Below are 15,834 nucleotides of genomic sequence, written 5' to 3'. Positions count from 1 at the left end.
ACTGGAGGCTGAGACAGGAGGGGTCAGGAGACACTGTGGCCCCATCCGAGGACACCCCCGGACAGGGCCAAACAGGAAGGATATAACCCCACCCACTTTGCCAAAGCACAGCCCCCACACCACTATTTGCATTTATATGCATTTAATAACTAAAGAATCCTGTCTGATCCTGTTGTATGCAGTTACTAACTAAAGAATCCTGTCTGATCCTGATATATGCAGTTAATAACTAAACAATCCTGCCTGATCCTGTTATATGCAGTTACTAACTAAAGAATCCTGTCTGATCCTGATATATGCAGTTCATAACTAAAGAATCCTGTCTGATCCTGTTATATGCAGTTACTAACTAAAGAATCCTGTCTGATCCTGTTATATGCAGTTACTAACTAAAGAATCCTGTCTGATCCTGTTATATGCAGTTCATAACTAAAGAATCCTGTCTGATCCTGTTATATGCAGTTAATAACTAAACAATCCTGCCTGATCCTGTTATATGCAGTTACTAACTAAAGAATCCTGTCTGATCCTGATATATGCAGTTCATAACTAAAGAATCCTGTCTGATCCTGGCTGTGACTCCAGCTAACCAGGATCTGGCCAACTCTGATGCTCTCAAGATTTCTAAGGAGGTCGACCCTCAAGGTAGGGAGGGGGGGCAGAGTGTGTGTAGAGGAGTTACGTCTCTGTGTGTGTGTGTCAGGCAAATCCGTCATGATGTATGTGTTCTAACAGGCCCACAATGTGGTTAACTAAAATCCCATTTAGAAATATTTGGCTGTTTTCGCTGCATAAAAGTGGTCAAACTCTTTACCTGATCTATTCATATAATGGGATGGAGAGTGGAATGTTGCCACGGCGACGACCTGTGTTGACCTATGTGTTTCCAGGGTTACGTACCATCGGAGTGATCACCAAGCTGGACCTGATGGACGAGGGGACGGACGCACGGGACATTCTAGAGAATAAACTACTGCCGCTACGCAGGGGTGACACACACACACACACACACACACACACTCCTGTTATAAGCTGCTCCCTACAGGTTATAACAGGGTAATAACCACCTCTCCTCCTCTCCAGGTTACATCGGGGTGGTGAATCGTAGTCAGAAGGATATTGACGGCAGGAAGGATATTAAAGCAGCTCTGGGTGCTGAGAGGAAGTTCTTCCTGTCTCATCCAGGATACAGACACATAGCTGACCGCATGGGAACACCACATCTACAGAAAACACTCAACCAGGTTAGATATGTAGACACTATATCAACATGTTACTAGTTCTTCAAAGTAGATAAGACATACTTTCACAAACTGTCTCTCTCTCTTGTTGTTGTGTACATCCCTCTTCCATGTGGTCTGTGTGTTTATAACCCAACACAGCAGGGTGTAAAGCTGTCTCTGGCCAGAGATCTGTAGATAATGATGAGATGCTCATGTCTCTGCTCTAACAATGGGAGTCGTTGTCCCAAAGCCAGGAAGGCAGGCACCAAGCTTACTGTAGGTTCAAATAAGCCCGTAGGACCATTGGGCTTATTTTGGACAGATTAAACTCTCATTCTACCTCTTCCTCTCTGACCCGTCTCTGTCTGAACTGGAAAAAAACAGATGCAATGGCTGGTCCTTGTTGTTAATTACCACATTTCTGCGCTGAACTAGGTTGAATAAATGCTTAATGAAATCTACAACTCCCTTCAGCCCAGCGTCCCACATACTTCTTGACTTCTTTCGTGAATGATTTTATTTCTCTCTAGAGAAACAGAGCGTTGGGCTCACAAAAAAAAATAAATGGAATTCATGTAATTGAACCGACCTCGGTAAATTAGTTGTTTAAAGGAACATTTCACCGTTCCTCATCTCTAGCACCACCCCAACATGTGAAAATTCAGCATTTGTTTTGTAATAAACAAGAGTGAGGAAAATAAGTGATTCCAATGACATCGTTGTGTGCATCATGAGATTTTAACCAATTAGGATTAGGCATTGCCTACTAATTGGTTGATGATGTCATTGGAAACACTTATCTTCCTCTTTATTTTTTTTACTACAAAACATAGAAACGCATCATTTTCACATATGTTGATGTTGGGGAGGTGCTGGAGAATTATGTTTATATTTCCCTTTAAATCGCTCATCTCTCTTTCTGTGTGTCTCTCTCTGTAAATTCAATTCAATTTAAGGGCTTTATTGGCAGGGGAAACATGTAAACGTTGCCAAAGCAAGTGAACAATATAATAAACAAACGTGAAATAAACAAAAAATGAACAGTAAACATTACACTCACTGAAGTTCCAAAATAATAAAGACATTTCAAATGTCATATTATGTGCAGATTGTTAGGAATCCCTTTGGCTCGTCAGTCTAGGGGACGAGACCCGTAGCATAACTCATCCAAATTATAACAGTGACAAAGTCTAGGGGACGAGACCCGTAGCATAACTCATCCAAATTATAACAGTGACAAAGTCTAGGGGACGAGACCCGTAGCATAACTCATCCAAATTATAACAGTGACAAAGTCTAGGGGACGAGACCCATAACATAACTCATCCAAATTATAACAGTGACAAAGTAACGGTGAGAATGAAATAACCACAGACAACTAAGTTACCACCAAACTCTCATGGTTTATTCCTAAACACACGGTAAGGGGAGGGGAGGGGGGGGGGGGCGCTGAGCTGGACCCAAGGAAAGAAACAAATATCCAAAAACACCCCTCAGCTAGACTAGCCTACTACTATACAGCTAACTAACTAACCAAAAACACCCCTAAGCTAGACTAGCCTACTTCAATACAGCTAACCAACCAAAAACACCCCTAAGCTAGACTAGCCTACTTCAATACAGCTAACGAACTAACCAAAAACACCCCTAAACTAGACTAGCCTACTTCTATACAGCTAACTAACCAAAAACACCCCTCAGCTAGACTAGCCTACTTCAATACAGCTAACTAACTAACCAAAAACACCCCTCAGCTAGACTAGCCTACTTCAATACAGCTAACTAACTAACCAAAAATACAGTGGGTGGTCCGCCCAGTTCTAACTAGTGTATTTAGACAAAGTTCACCTACGGGTAGTGTGTGCCCATGGGCGAACTGTCTGGTTACCCCCCTTTTCCACCAACAGACAGACACCATCACCAAAACAATACTCACAGGTGGGGACAAAGTGACATGTGGTTGATAAACGAAACCAGAGATCTACAGAGAGATGGAGCTCCAGAGAAAACAACTGAATGGGTTTTGAAACCAAGGGAAGGGGGATGTGATTGGGTAATGGAAACAGGAGGTGTGTCTTCTGATTGGTGACTGATTGGGGAATGATGATTGCCACCTGTGAGGGGAGAAGGAGAGAAAAGAAATACACACACACAGGATACCTGTATTCGTAACAAAATAGTTAAAGTACAAAAGGGAAAATAAATAAACATAAATATGGGTTATATTTACAATCTCTCTCTCTCTCCATCTTTCATCCTTCTTTTTGTCTCCATATAATCATTTCAACCCCCCCCCCCCCTCTAGCAACTGACCAACCACATCCGGGACACGTTGCCAGGGTTACGTAGTAAGCTCCAGAGCCAGCTTCTCTCTCTGGAGAAAGAGGTGGAGGAATACAAGAACTACAAACCAGACGACCCGGCGCGCAAGACCAAGGCCCTACTGCAGTCAGTATATAAACACACACACACACAAGACCAAGGCCCTACTGCAGTCAGTATATAAACACACACACACACAAGACCAAGGCCCTACTGCAGTCAGTATATAAACACACACACACATACACACGCAAGACCAAGGCCCTACTGCAGTCAGTATATAAACACACACACACATACACACGACCAAGGCCCTACTACAGTCAGTATATAAACACACACACACATACACACACAAGACCAAGGCCCTACTGCAGTCAGTATATAAACACACACACACATACACACGACCAAGGCCCTACTGCAGTCAGTATATAAACACACACACACACACACACACACACAAGACCAAGGCCCTACTGCAGTCAGTATATAAACACACACACACACACACACACACGCAAGACCAAGGCCCTACTACAGTCAGTATATAAACACACACACACATACACACGACCAAGGCCCTACTGCAGTCAGTATATAAACACACACACACATACACGCGCAAGACCAAGGCCCTACTGCAGTCAGTATATAAACACACACACACACACACACACGCAAGACCAAGGCCCTACTGCAGTCAGTATATAAACACACACACACACACACACGCAAGACCAAGGCCCTACTGCAGTCAGTATATAAACACACACACACACAAGACCAAGGCCCTACTGCAGTCAGTATATAAACACACACACACATACACACGCAAGACCAAGGCCCTACTGCAGTCAGTATATAAACACACACACACACACACACACGCAAGACCAAGGCCCTACTGCAGTCAGTATATAAACACACACACACACAAGACCAAGGCCCTACTGCAGTCAGTATATAAACACACACACATACACACGCAAGACCAAGGCCCTATTGTAGTCAGTATATAAACACACACACACACAAGACCAAGGCCCTACTGCAGTCAGTATATAAACACACACACATACACACGCAAGACCAAGGCCCTATTGTAGTCAGTATATAAACACACACACACACACAAGACCAAGGCCCTACTGCAGTCAGTATATAAACACACACACATACACACGCAAGACCAAGGCCCTACTGCAGTCAGTATATAAACACACACACACACACAAGACCAAGGCCCTACTGCAGTCAGTATATAAACACACACACATACACACGCAAGACCAAGGCCCTATTGTAGTCAGTATATAAACACACACACACACAAGACCAAGGCCCTACTGCAGTCAGTATATAAACACACACACATACACACGCAAGACCAAGGCCCTATTGTAGTCAGTATATAAACACACACACACACAAGACCAAGGCCCTACTGCAGTCAGTATATAAACACACACACATACACACGCAAGACCAAGGCCCTACTGCAGTCAGTATATAAACACACACACACACAAGACCAAGGCCCTACTGCAGTCAGTATATAAACACACACACACACACAAGACCAAGGCCCTACTGCAGTCAGTATATAAACACACACACACACATATATATACTGTATCTGACTGTCAGTACTTTTGTAATATGACTGTGTGTGTGTGTGTGTGTGTGTGTGTGTGTGTGTGCGTGTGTGTGTGTGTGTGTGTGTGTGTGTGTGTGTGTGTGTGTGTGTGTGTGTAGGATGGTTCAGCAGTTTGGTGTAGACTTTGAGAAGCGTATTGAGGGATCAGGTGATCAGGTGGATACTGCGGAGCTCTCTGGAGGAGCTAGAATCAACAGGATCTTCCACGAGAGATTCCCCTTCGAACTGGTCAAGGTACACACACACACACACACACACACAAATTGTTTTACTATCCTTGTGGGGACCCAAAAATGTATTCCCAATCAAAATCCCTAACCCTAACCCTAACCCTAACCCTAAACCCTAAGCTTAAAATAGTATTTTTCCTTGTGAGGACCAGCGAAATGTCCCCACTTCTCAGAATGTTCCTTGTTTTACTGTCTATGTGAGGACGTCTGGTACCTAGTAAAACCAAAAACACACACACTGATTTCCCGTCTGTGTGTTGTGTTCAGATGGAGTTTGATGAGAAGGAGTTGAGGAGAGAGATCAGTTATGCCATCAAGAACATCCATGGAGTGAGGCAAGTATATTTACCTGTCTGTCTCTATCTCCCTCTCTATCTACCTATCTGTCTCTATCTCTATCTGTCTGTCTGTCTGATTACATGTTTGTCTGTCTACATGTCTGTGTCTGTCTCGACCTACATATGTGTCTGTCTGTCTGTCTGTCTCTGCCTACATGTCTGTGTGTCAGTTTTTACCTACATTTCTGTCTGTTTGTCTGTCTGTCTGTCTGTCTTTCCACCTGCCTCTACCTACATGTCTGTGTGTCTGTCTGTGTGCCCCCTCCAGAACAGGCCTGTTCACCCCTGACCTAGCCTTTGAGGCCATAGTGAAAAAGCAGATCATTAAGCTGAAAGAGCCCTGTCTGAAATGTATGGACCTGGTGATCCAGGAGCTCATCAACACCGTGCGCCAGTGCACCAATAAGGTACCTCGCTGCATGGAGCCTGTAAAGCCCTGTCATGTTACTCCAGGCCACATGGGAGCGCTATGGAGCTAGCCTTTAATGCTACCATGCTAACCTCGGCCCCTGCGTAGTGCACCGCATGGAGCATGTAATGTCCTGTCATGTTACTCCAGTCCACATGGGGGCGCTATGGAGCTAGCCTTTAATGCTACCATGCTAATCTAGGCCCCAGGATAGTGCACTGCATGGTACTGTACTGTGTAGGGTGAAGTTGACCCTAAAAGCTGATCTGGGGTCAGTTTAGCATTTTCCACACTAATGGTTAACGATTTGTTTAGTTTAGAATTTTGGGGAAGAGAAGCTGATCCTAGATCTGTACCTAGGGGAGACTTCACACCAGGGAGCATGGAGACTGTAATGCCTGACATGCCCACAGGGGGGGCGATGTGCAGCTTTCTTCTACTGTTTTCAGGATGTTGTGCTGTGAGATGTGTGAGACTGTTTATGTTTCTCCTCACGTGTCTCTGGTTCCCCCTGAAGACAAACTGCAGATTGACACACACACACACACACACACACCCACACACACACACACACACACACACCCACACACACACACACACACACCTTGTAACTTAGTGGATGTCAAAGTTTAGTAACAGATGCCAGTATAAACTAACTGACTAAACAAAATGCCTTTTATCTCTCTCTCTCCCTCTCTCTCTCTCTCTCTGTGTTATTCTCCCTCTATCCCTCCATCTCTCTCTTTTATTTTATTTCTCTCTTTCACTGCTCCCCGACCTCTCTCCCTCTCTTAATCTGTTTCTATCACTTCCGGACTTCCCTGACTCCTCCCCACCATGACCCCTCCCACTCACGGACCCCTCCCACTTCCGGACACCTCCCCACTTCAATGACTCCTCCCACTCCCTGGCTCCTCCTTCTCCTGCCCTACCGTGATAAACTACATCTCCCACGATGCTCCAGAACAGGCCTGTTCACCCCTGACCTAGCCTTTGAGGCCATAGTGAAAAAGCAGATCATTAAACTGAAAGAGCCCTGTCTGAAATGCGTGGACCTCGTCCTGTCCGAGCTCACCTCCCTCGTCAAGAAGTGTACCGGAAAGGTAAAGAGAAGAATCACAGTGGAGGGAAGGAAAGAAGGAAGGAGGGAAGAGAGAAGAGGGACAGTGGAGGGAAGGAAAGAAGGAAGGAGGGAAGAGAGAAGAGGGACAGTGGAGGGAAGGAAAGAAGAAAGGAGGGAGGGAAGAGAGAAGAGGGACAGTGGAGGGAAGGAGAGAAAGAAGGAGGGAAGAGAGAAGAGGGACAGTGGAGGGAAGGAAAGAAAGGAGAGAAGAGGGACAGTGGAGGGAAGGAAAGAAGGAAGGAGGGAAGAGAGAAGAGGGACAGTGGAGGGAAGGAAAGAAGGAAGGAGTGAAGAGAGAAGAATCACAGTGGAGGGAAGGAAAGAAGGAAGGAGGGAAGAGAGAAGAGGGACAGTGGATGGAAGGAAAGAAGGAAGGAGGGAAGAGAGAAGAGGGACTGCGGAGGGAAGGAAAGAAGGAAGGAGGGAAGAGAGAAGAGGGACAGTGGAGGGAAGGAAAGAAGGAAGGAGGGAAGAGAGAAGAGGGACAGTGGAGGGAAGGAAAGAAGGAAGGAGGGAAGAGAGAAGAGGGACAGTGGAGGGAAGGAAAGAAGGAAGGAGGGAAGAGAGAAGAGGGACAGCGGCTGCGTCCAGATTGTCTTTCCTTACTCCCAAAGAGTGCACTCGTTCACTTCCTTTCAAGGAAATGACTGAAATGACTGTGGAAACTCCCTCTCTAGCCACATGCCTTCACCGATCTAATGCTTTTAGATTTGTGGGAAGTAGGGAACGAGTGTACACTTTAGGAAGAAGGAGATAGTATTGGAACGTACCCAATAAATTGATGGAGAGAATGAAGAGAACTGTGTTTCTACCACTTCTCCTGCTAGTCTCTAACCCCTCCACCCTCCCTCCCTCCACCCCTCCTTCTCCTCTCCCTCCACTCTCCCCAATTGATTTAATTTCTACTCGCCCCTCTGGGTAGAATTATTGCTGTCTGTATAGTCACTACCCCCCCCCCTCCCCCTCATAAGCATTGGCCGTGTTCCAGGCTGACTACATTGCAGACAACGCCTGGATAGGTGTTTAGCATATTTAACAACAAACCACAACATATCATGTAGTAATCTGATGCCTGACTGCACAGTCAGTGACGTGGCACGCAAACATTGTTTGATACACTGCAATGACTGCAATAGAGTACCACAGTATGAGTCATAATACCCATAAAACCTAGCTGTCAAACAAGGAACTGTTTCCAATCATTTTTCCACCATAAATTCTTCCCATAGGGGATTTTAGAAAAGTCTTGAAATAATGTCTGTGTTTCGTGTAGGTTCACCCTGGCGGGACATTTTCATAACCGCGTAAATCTCTCTAGGACAAGGTGACTTTTATCAATATAGTCGCCTGTATTTACCCCCCCCCCCCCAAAAAAAATGAAATGCTATTTAGCTGCTAAAATGGTTATCGTAAAGAACTACAAACGCCATGAGGATCTGGACCAGACTGCCGATTCCAGGCCAAGGTAAGAATCTCTGGATCAGCTCTCTAATGTTAGATACATTTAGTCATGAATAAATTGGATACAATTCTGTAAATGGACAATTCTGTGAAAAGTGTTGTGCAAGTTTTGACACAATACCCGATAGCAAAGGTGTCATCTAGAGACGCCGTGCAGGAGCCTGCAGGGACTTGTAGTTTTACATGATGTCTACTTTGATGCTAATCAGCATTTTCAAATCTGAGAGTAAATAGAGCCGAATATACTGATAAAAGTCACCTTGTCCGAGAGAGATTGAGAGAGAGTTCTGGTTATCAGAACGTCACACCGGGGTCAACATACCCAAAACACAGCCCTTATTTCACGTGTTTCTATAATGTCCTATGGGGAAACTGAAGGGTGGAGAGACAATTGGAAGCCTTTCCCTGTTTGACCACTAGGTTTTATGGGTATTACAACACCTCCACTGTGGGGCTCTATGTAGTCGGCCTGGAATGCGACCTCTGCCGCTAAATCCAACAGCCCCTCCCTCTGATTCCACACCCGCCCCCTTCCTCACAGTGATTGTTGCTTCAACCTCCCTTCACCCCACCCCTCACTCAATTACCCAATCAAAACACTCACCTCCCCTTATCTCAGCTTAAAACGTCAGCCCCGAAACCTTTGTCTTTATCGTTCCCCCTATGTAGCTCAGGGGGAAGATGTTCTGTGTGACACATTCTTTCCTATGCTTACCCAACCATGTCCAGTCACTCACCCCTACTTTTGACCAATCAGAACGTTCCTGCTGTGTCTTTAAATCCTCTCTGTGACTCTCACCTCTGTTCCCTAACTCACCTTGTGCTAACATGCTAAATCACAGGCGTCAAACTCATTCCATGTCTGCAGGTTTTCACTCCTCTCTCAGATTGATCAATTCAGACTGTTTAGTTAGTAACTGCCCTGAACTGGTTGTCCAGGTCTTAAGGAACTGCCCTGACCTGGTTGTCCAGGTCTTATTGAACTGCCCTGACCTGGTTGTCCAGGTCTTATTGAACTGCCCTGACCTGGTTGTCCAGGTCTTATTGAACTGCCCTGACCTGGTTGTCCAGGTCTTATTGAACTGCCCTGACCTGGTTGCCCAGGTCTTATTGAACTGCCCTGACCTGGTTGTCCAGGTCTTATTGAACTGCCCTGACCTGGTTGTCCAGGTCTTATTGAACTGCCCTGACCTGGTTGTCCAGGTCTTATTGAACTGCCCTGACCTGGTTGTCCAGGTCTTATTGAACTACCCTGACCTGGTTGTCCAGGTCTTAACTGAACACAAGTTGAGAGAAGATAATGAAACCAGCAGACAGAGTTGGACTCTCCTTCGCTAAATCAATAAAATGGCATTAGTGCTCAGCTTGGGATACCTGTGGGTTATTGATGACAGTATTGTGAGCATGCTGGGATACCTGTGGGATATTGATGACAGTATTGTGAGCATGCTGGGATACCTGTGGGATATTGATGACAGTATTGTGAGCATGCTGGGATACCTGTGGGTTATTGATGACAGTATTGTGAGCATGCTGGGATACCTGTGGGATATTGATGACAGTATAGTGAGCATGCTGGGGTACCTGTGGGATATTGATGACAGTATTGTGAGCATGCTGGGATACCTGTGGGATATTGATGACAGTATTGTGAGCATGCTGGGATACCTGTGGGATATTGATGACAGTATTGTGAGCATGCTGGGATACCTGTGGGATATTGATGACAGTATAGTGAGCATGCTGGGATACCTGTGGGATATTGATGACAGTATTGTGAGCATGCTGGGATACCTGTGGGATATTGATGACAGTATTGTGAGCATGCTGGGATACCTGTGGGATATTGATGACATTATTGTGAGCATGCTGGGATACCTGTGGGATATTGATGACAGTATAGTGGAGCATGCTGGGATACCTGTGGGATATTGATGACAGTATTGTGAGCATGCTGGGATACCTGTGGGATATTGATGACAGTATTGTGAGCATGCTGGGATACCTGTGGGATATTGATGACAGTATTGTGAGCATGCTGGGATACCTGTGGGATATTGATGACAGTATTGTGAGCATGCTGGGATACCTGTGGGATATTGATGACAGTATTGTGAGCATGCTGGGATACCTGTGGGGTATTGATGACAGTATTGTGAGCATGCTGGGATACTTGTGGGATATTGATGACAGTATTGTGAGCATGCTGGGATACCTGTGGGGTATTGATGACAGTATTGTGAGCATGCTGGGATACTTGTGGGATATTGATGACAGTATTGTGAGCATGCTGGGATACCTGTGGGATATTGATGACAGTATTGTGAGCATGCTGGGATACCTGTGGGATATTGATGACAGTTTTGTGAGCATGCTGGGATACCTGTGGGGTATTGATGACAGTATTGTGAGCATGCTGAGATACTTGTGGGATATTGATGACAGTATTGTGAGCATGCTTGCTAAAACCAGATACAAATCTCCTAAATCAGATAAAACGAGCCTCAAACCAGTTTGTGTTAATTTAATCTGGTTTTCCTAGATTCAAACTGGTTGATGTTAGTTTATACCAGATATACTACCAAGCAGGATCAATGTCCTATCTGCATGACCCCTCTATGTTGAACTGTCTGTCTCTTATACATGTCAATCACTAGGGGGTGTGTCTGTTTGGCTGGATGGATGACCCCTCTATGCTAACTGTCTGTCCCCTACACATGTCAATCACTAGGGGTGTGTTTGTTTGGCTGAATGGATGGTGTGTGTCTGAGTGAGAGAGAGGTGTGTGTGTGTGTGTGCGTGTTGATGCATGTGTGTGTGATTGTGTGTGCGTGTGTGTGTGTGTGTGTGCATGCATGTGTGTGCAATTTTATGTGTGTGTGTGTGTGTGTGCATGCATGTGTGTGTGATTGTGTGTGTGTGTGTGTGCCGTCAGTACCTGCAGCATTGTGTGTTGTTCCACAGCTTGGCTCCTACCCCAAACTGAGAGAAGAGACAGAGAGAATCGTCACAACCTACGTCAGAGAGAGAGACATCAAAACCAAAGACCAGGTGAGAGAGAGACATCAAAACCAAAGACCAGGTGAGAGTGAGACATCAAAACCAGAGACCAGGTGAGAGAGAGAGGTAGATGGAGAGAGAGACATCAAAACCAGAGACCAGGTGAGAGTGAGAGATAGATGGAGAGAGAGATCAAAACCAGTGACCAGGTGAGAGAGAGACATCAAAACCAGAGACCAGGTGAGAGTGAGAGATAGATGGAGAGAGAGACATCAAAACCAGAGACCAGGTGAGAGTGAGAGATAGATGGAGAGAGAGACATCAAAACCAGTGACCAGGTGAGAGAGAGACATCAAAACCAGTGACCAGGTGAGAGTGAGACATCAAAACCAGAGACCAGGTGAGAGTGAGAGATAGATGGAGAGTGAGACATCAAAACCAGAGACCAGGTGAGAGTGAGAGATAGATGGAGAGAGAGACATCAAAACCAGTGACCAGGTGAGAGAAAGACATCAAAACCAGAGACCAGGTGAGATAGAGAGATAGATGAGAGAGAGAGACATCAAGACCAGGTGAGCTAGAGAGAGATAGATGGAGCGAGAGAGACATCAAAACCAGAGACCAGGTGGGATAGAAAGAGACATCAAAACCAGCGACCAGGTGGGAGAGAAAGATACATCAAAACCAGAGACCAGGTGAGAGAGAAAGAGACATCAAAACTAGAGACCAGGTGAGAGAGAGACATCAAAACCAGAGACCAGGTGAGAGAGAGACATCAAAACCAGAGACCAGGTGAGAGAGAGAGATAGATGAGAGAGAGAGAGACATCAAAACCAGGGACCAGATGAGAGTGAGAGATAGATGGAGAGAGAGAGAGAGAGGGGCGAGTGGGAGAGAAAGAGAGGCTGACATCTAGTCAAATGGCTACCCAGACTATTCACATTGCCCCCCTCCCCTCTCCACACCACTGCCACTCTCTGTTGTCATCTATGCATAGTCACTTTAATTAACTCTACCTACATGTACATATTACCTCAATGTGCCCCTCTCACATTGACTCTGTCCCGCCCCCCCTGTATATGTTGTTATTTTTTACTGCTCCTCTTTAATTACGTGTTACTTTTATCTCTTATTCTTATCCATATTTTTTCAAACTGCACTGTTGGTTAGGGGCTTGTAAGTAAGCATTTCACTGTAAGGTACCTGTTGTATTCGGCGCATGTGACTAATACAATTTGATTTGATTTGACCCAACCTGTCTGTCTGTCTGTCTGTCTGTCTGTTTCAGGTGCTGCTGTTGATTGACATTGAGCTGTCTTACATCAACACAAACCATGAGGACTTCATTGGCTTCGCAAAGTGAGTTGACCTCTAGTAACCCCTAGCAACGACCTTTCAACGTTCACCTGCCTATGTAACCCCTAGCACCGACCTTTCAACTTTCACCTATGTAACCCCTAGCAACGACCTACTTCTTAAGGATTAGCCCCTTTTTTTCAATTTTCACCTAAAATGACTCACCAAAATCTAACTGCCTGTAGCTCAGGACCTGAAGCAAAGATAAAATATCTGGTAAAAGATAATACAAAGAAAAAATATGTTATTTTGTAATTTTTTTGTACCATCATCTTTGAAATGCAAGAGAAAGGCCATAATTTGTTATTCCAACCCAGGTGCAATTTAGATTTTGGCCACTAGATGTCAGCAGTGTCAGTGCAAAGTTTTAGACTGAGCCAATGAACCATTGCATTTCTGTTCAAAATGTTGTATCAAGACTGCCCAAATGTGCCTAATTGGTTTATTAATACATTTTCAAGTTCATAACTGTGGACTCTCCTCAAACAATAGCATGGTATTATTTCACTGCAATAGCTACTGTAAATTGGACAGTGCAGTTAGATTAACAAGAATTTAAGTGTAACGGATGTGAAACGGCTAGCTTAGTTAGCGGTGCGCGCTAAATAGCGTTTCAATCAGTGACATCACTTGCTCTGAGACCTCGAAGTAGTAGTTCCCCTTGCTCTGCAAGGGCCGCGGCTTTTATGGAGCGATGGGTAACGATGCTTCGTGGGTGTCAGTTGTTGATGTGTGCAGAAGGTCCCTGGTTCGCGCCCGGGTATGGGCGAGGGGACGGTCTAAAATTATACTGTTACATAAGCTTTCTGCCAATATCAGATATGTCTGGCAAATAGATATGATATGTCCTGGCAAATGTTCTTGTTACTTACAACCTCATGCTAATCGCATTAGCCTTCGTTAGCTCAACCGTCCCGCTGATCCTGTAGAGGTTATAGTTTATGCACTTCATGTCAGTTGTCCACGTCTGTGTCCCAATTATCTCTCCTTTCTCCCAAAGTGTGCACTTGTTCACTTCCCTTCACTGATTTGAAAGGAAACAACTGATATATTGAAACTCCTATCTAGCCCATGCCTACTCCACCAATTCAATGCTTTTAAACTTGTGGGGAGTAGTGAACGAGCGCACACTTCAGGAAGAAGGAGAGATGATTGGGAAGCACCCCGTATGTGATAGTCTTTCTATCTGGCCTCTGTCTCCCTTGTAGCGCGCAACAGAGGACCACTGCTATTAACAACAAGAAGAGAGTGATGCCAAACCAGGTACCACAAAAAACTACCCTCCTCCTCTCTCCTTTACTTCTCTCTCTCTCTCACCCCCCTATCCTGAACTAATGGTCTGTCCCGCTGTGTGTAGGTGATCCGGAGGGGCTGGCTCACTATCAACATAAGCATTATGAAGGGGGGGTCCAAAGACTACTGGTTCGTCCTGACTGCAGAGTCACTGTCCTGGTACAAGGATGAGGAGGTAAGGAAGGGGGAGTGTGTGTGTGTGGGGGTCCGTGCGTGGGTGGGGGGGGTTATAGACCGATGCACTTGTTTCTTAAACATTTGAACCAGAGACCAATGCATATTGGTGAATCATTACCTCCCTACAAGCCTGGTATCAAGCAAGCTTAATACTATGGCTAGTGGCTTGACCGGATCCAACGCTCAACCAGATACCAGTCTTAGACATTCAGCATATTCAGATGATGTCACCTAGACAGTTAGCTAACTCACTAGATAGCTACTGAATCAGATGATGTCACCTAGACAGTTAGCGAACTCACTAGATAGCTACTGAATCAGATGATGTCACCTAGACAGTTAGCGAACTCACTAGATAGCTACTGAATCAGATGATGTCACCGAGACAGTTAGCGAACTCACTAGATAGCTACTGAATCAGATGATGTCACCGAGACAGTTAGCTACTGAATCAGATGATGTCACCTAGACAGTTAGCGAACTCACTAGATAGCTACTGAATCAGATGATGTCACCGAGACAGTTAGCTAACTCACTAGATAGCTACTGAATCAGATGATGTCACCTAGACAGTTAGCGAACTCACTAGATAGCTACTGAATCAGATGATGTCACCTAGACAGTTAGCGAACTCACTAGATAGCTACTGAATCAGATGATGTCACCTAGACAGTTAGCTAACTCACTAGATAGCTACTGAATCAGATGATGTCACCGAGACAGTTAGCTAACTAACTAGATAGCTACTGAATCAGATGATGTCACCGAGACAGTTAGCTAACTCACTAGATAGCTACTGAATCAGATGATGTCACCTAGACAGTTAGCGAACTCACTAGATAGCTACTGAATCAGATGATGTCACCTAGACAGTTAGCGAACTCACTAGATAGCTACTGAATCAGATGATGTCCTCTTTTTATGTGTTTGTGTGTTGTGTCTGTGTATCCAGGAGAAAGAGAAGAAGCACATGCTGTGTCTATTTTTTAAACTTCATTTAACTAGGCAAGTCAGTTAAGAACAAATTCTTATTTTCAATGACGGCCTAGGAACAGTGGGTTAACTGCCTGTTCAGGGGCAGAATGACAGATTTGTACCTTGTCAGCTCGGGGATTTGAACTTGCGGCCTTCCGGTTACTTGTCCAACGCTCTAACCACTAGGCTACCCTGCCGCCCCGTGTATAACTGTGTGTGTGTGTGTGTGTGTTGTGTGTGTCTAACTGTGTGTGTCTCCAGGAGAAA

General features: G+C 45.1%; 1 protein-coding gene across 7 annotated transcripts in view; it reads left to right on the top strand.

The window, feature by feature from the left end:
• The window catches only part of LOC110510799 (dynamin-2), a 52,536-nt gene that overhangs the window by 23,616 nt on the left and 13,086 nt on the right, over positions 1–15,834 (top strand). Inside the window, exons 5-16 of one of the 7 annotated variants that reach the window (XR_016485639.1) lie at positions 543–645; positions 891–989; positions 1,084–1,244; positions 3,529–3,671; positions 5,304–5,439; positions 5,703–5,770; positions 6,042–6,180; positions 7,147–7,285; positions 11,731–11,817; positions 13,055–13,125; positions 14,331–14,385; positions 14,480–14,580. Coding sequence is in view for 6 of the 7 variants with exons in the window: in XM_090195181.1 (XP_090051307.1) it covers positions 543–645; positions 891–989; positions 1,084–1,244; positions 3,529–3,671; positions 5,304–5,439; positions 5,703–5,770; positions 6,042–6,180; positions 11,731–11,817; positions 13,055–13,125; positions 14,331–14,385; positions 14,480–14,590; positions 15,545–15,610 (1,239 nt within the window). In the remaining variant the exon portion in view is untranslated. Of the gene's footprint in view, positions 1–542; positions 646–890; positions 990–1,083; positions 1,245–3,528; positions 3,672–4,172; positions 4,192–5,032; positions 5,050–5,128; positions 5,144–5,303; positions 5,440–5,702; positions 5,771–6,041; positions 6,181–6,858; positions 7,286–11,730; positions 11,818–13,054; positions 13,126–14,330; positions 14,386–14,479; positions 14,591–15,544; positions 15,704–15,834 lie in introns of those variants that run through there. The other 6 variants (XM_090195181.1, XM_090195180.1, XM_090195185.1 and 3 more) reach the window with 6 other exon arrangements.

Source organism: Oncorhynchus mykiss, chromosome 13 (genome assembly GCF_057628025.1).
Source record: "Oncorhynchus mykiss isolate SJ-2025 chromosome 13, ASM5762802v1, whole genome shotgun sequence".
Classification (NCBI taxonomy): domain Eukaryota; kingdom Metazoa; phylum Chordata; class Actinopteri; order Salmoniformes; family Salmonidae; genus Oncorhynchus; species Oncorhynchus mykiss.
The sequence above is the reverse complement of the archived record's forward strand: the minus strand, read 5'-3'. Positions and strand labels throughout refer to the sequence as shown.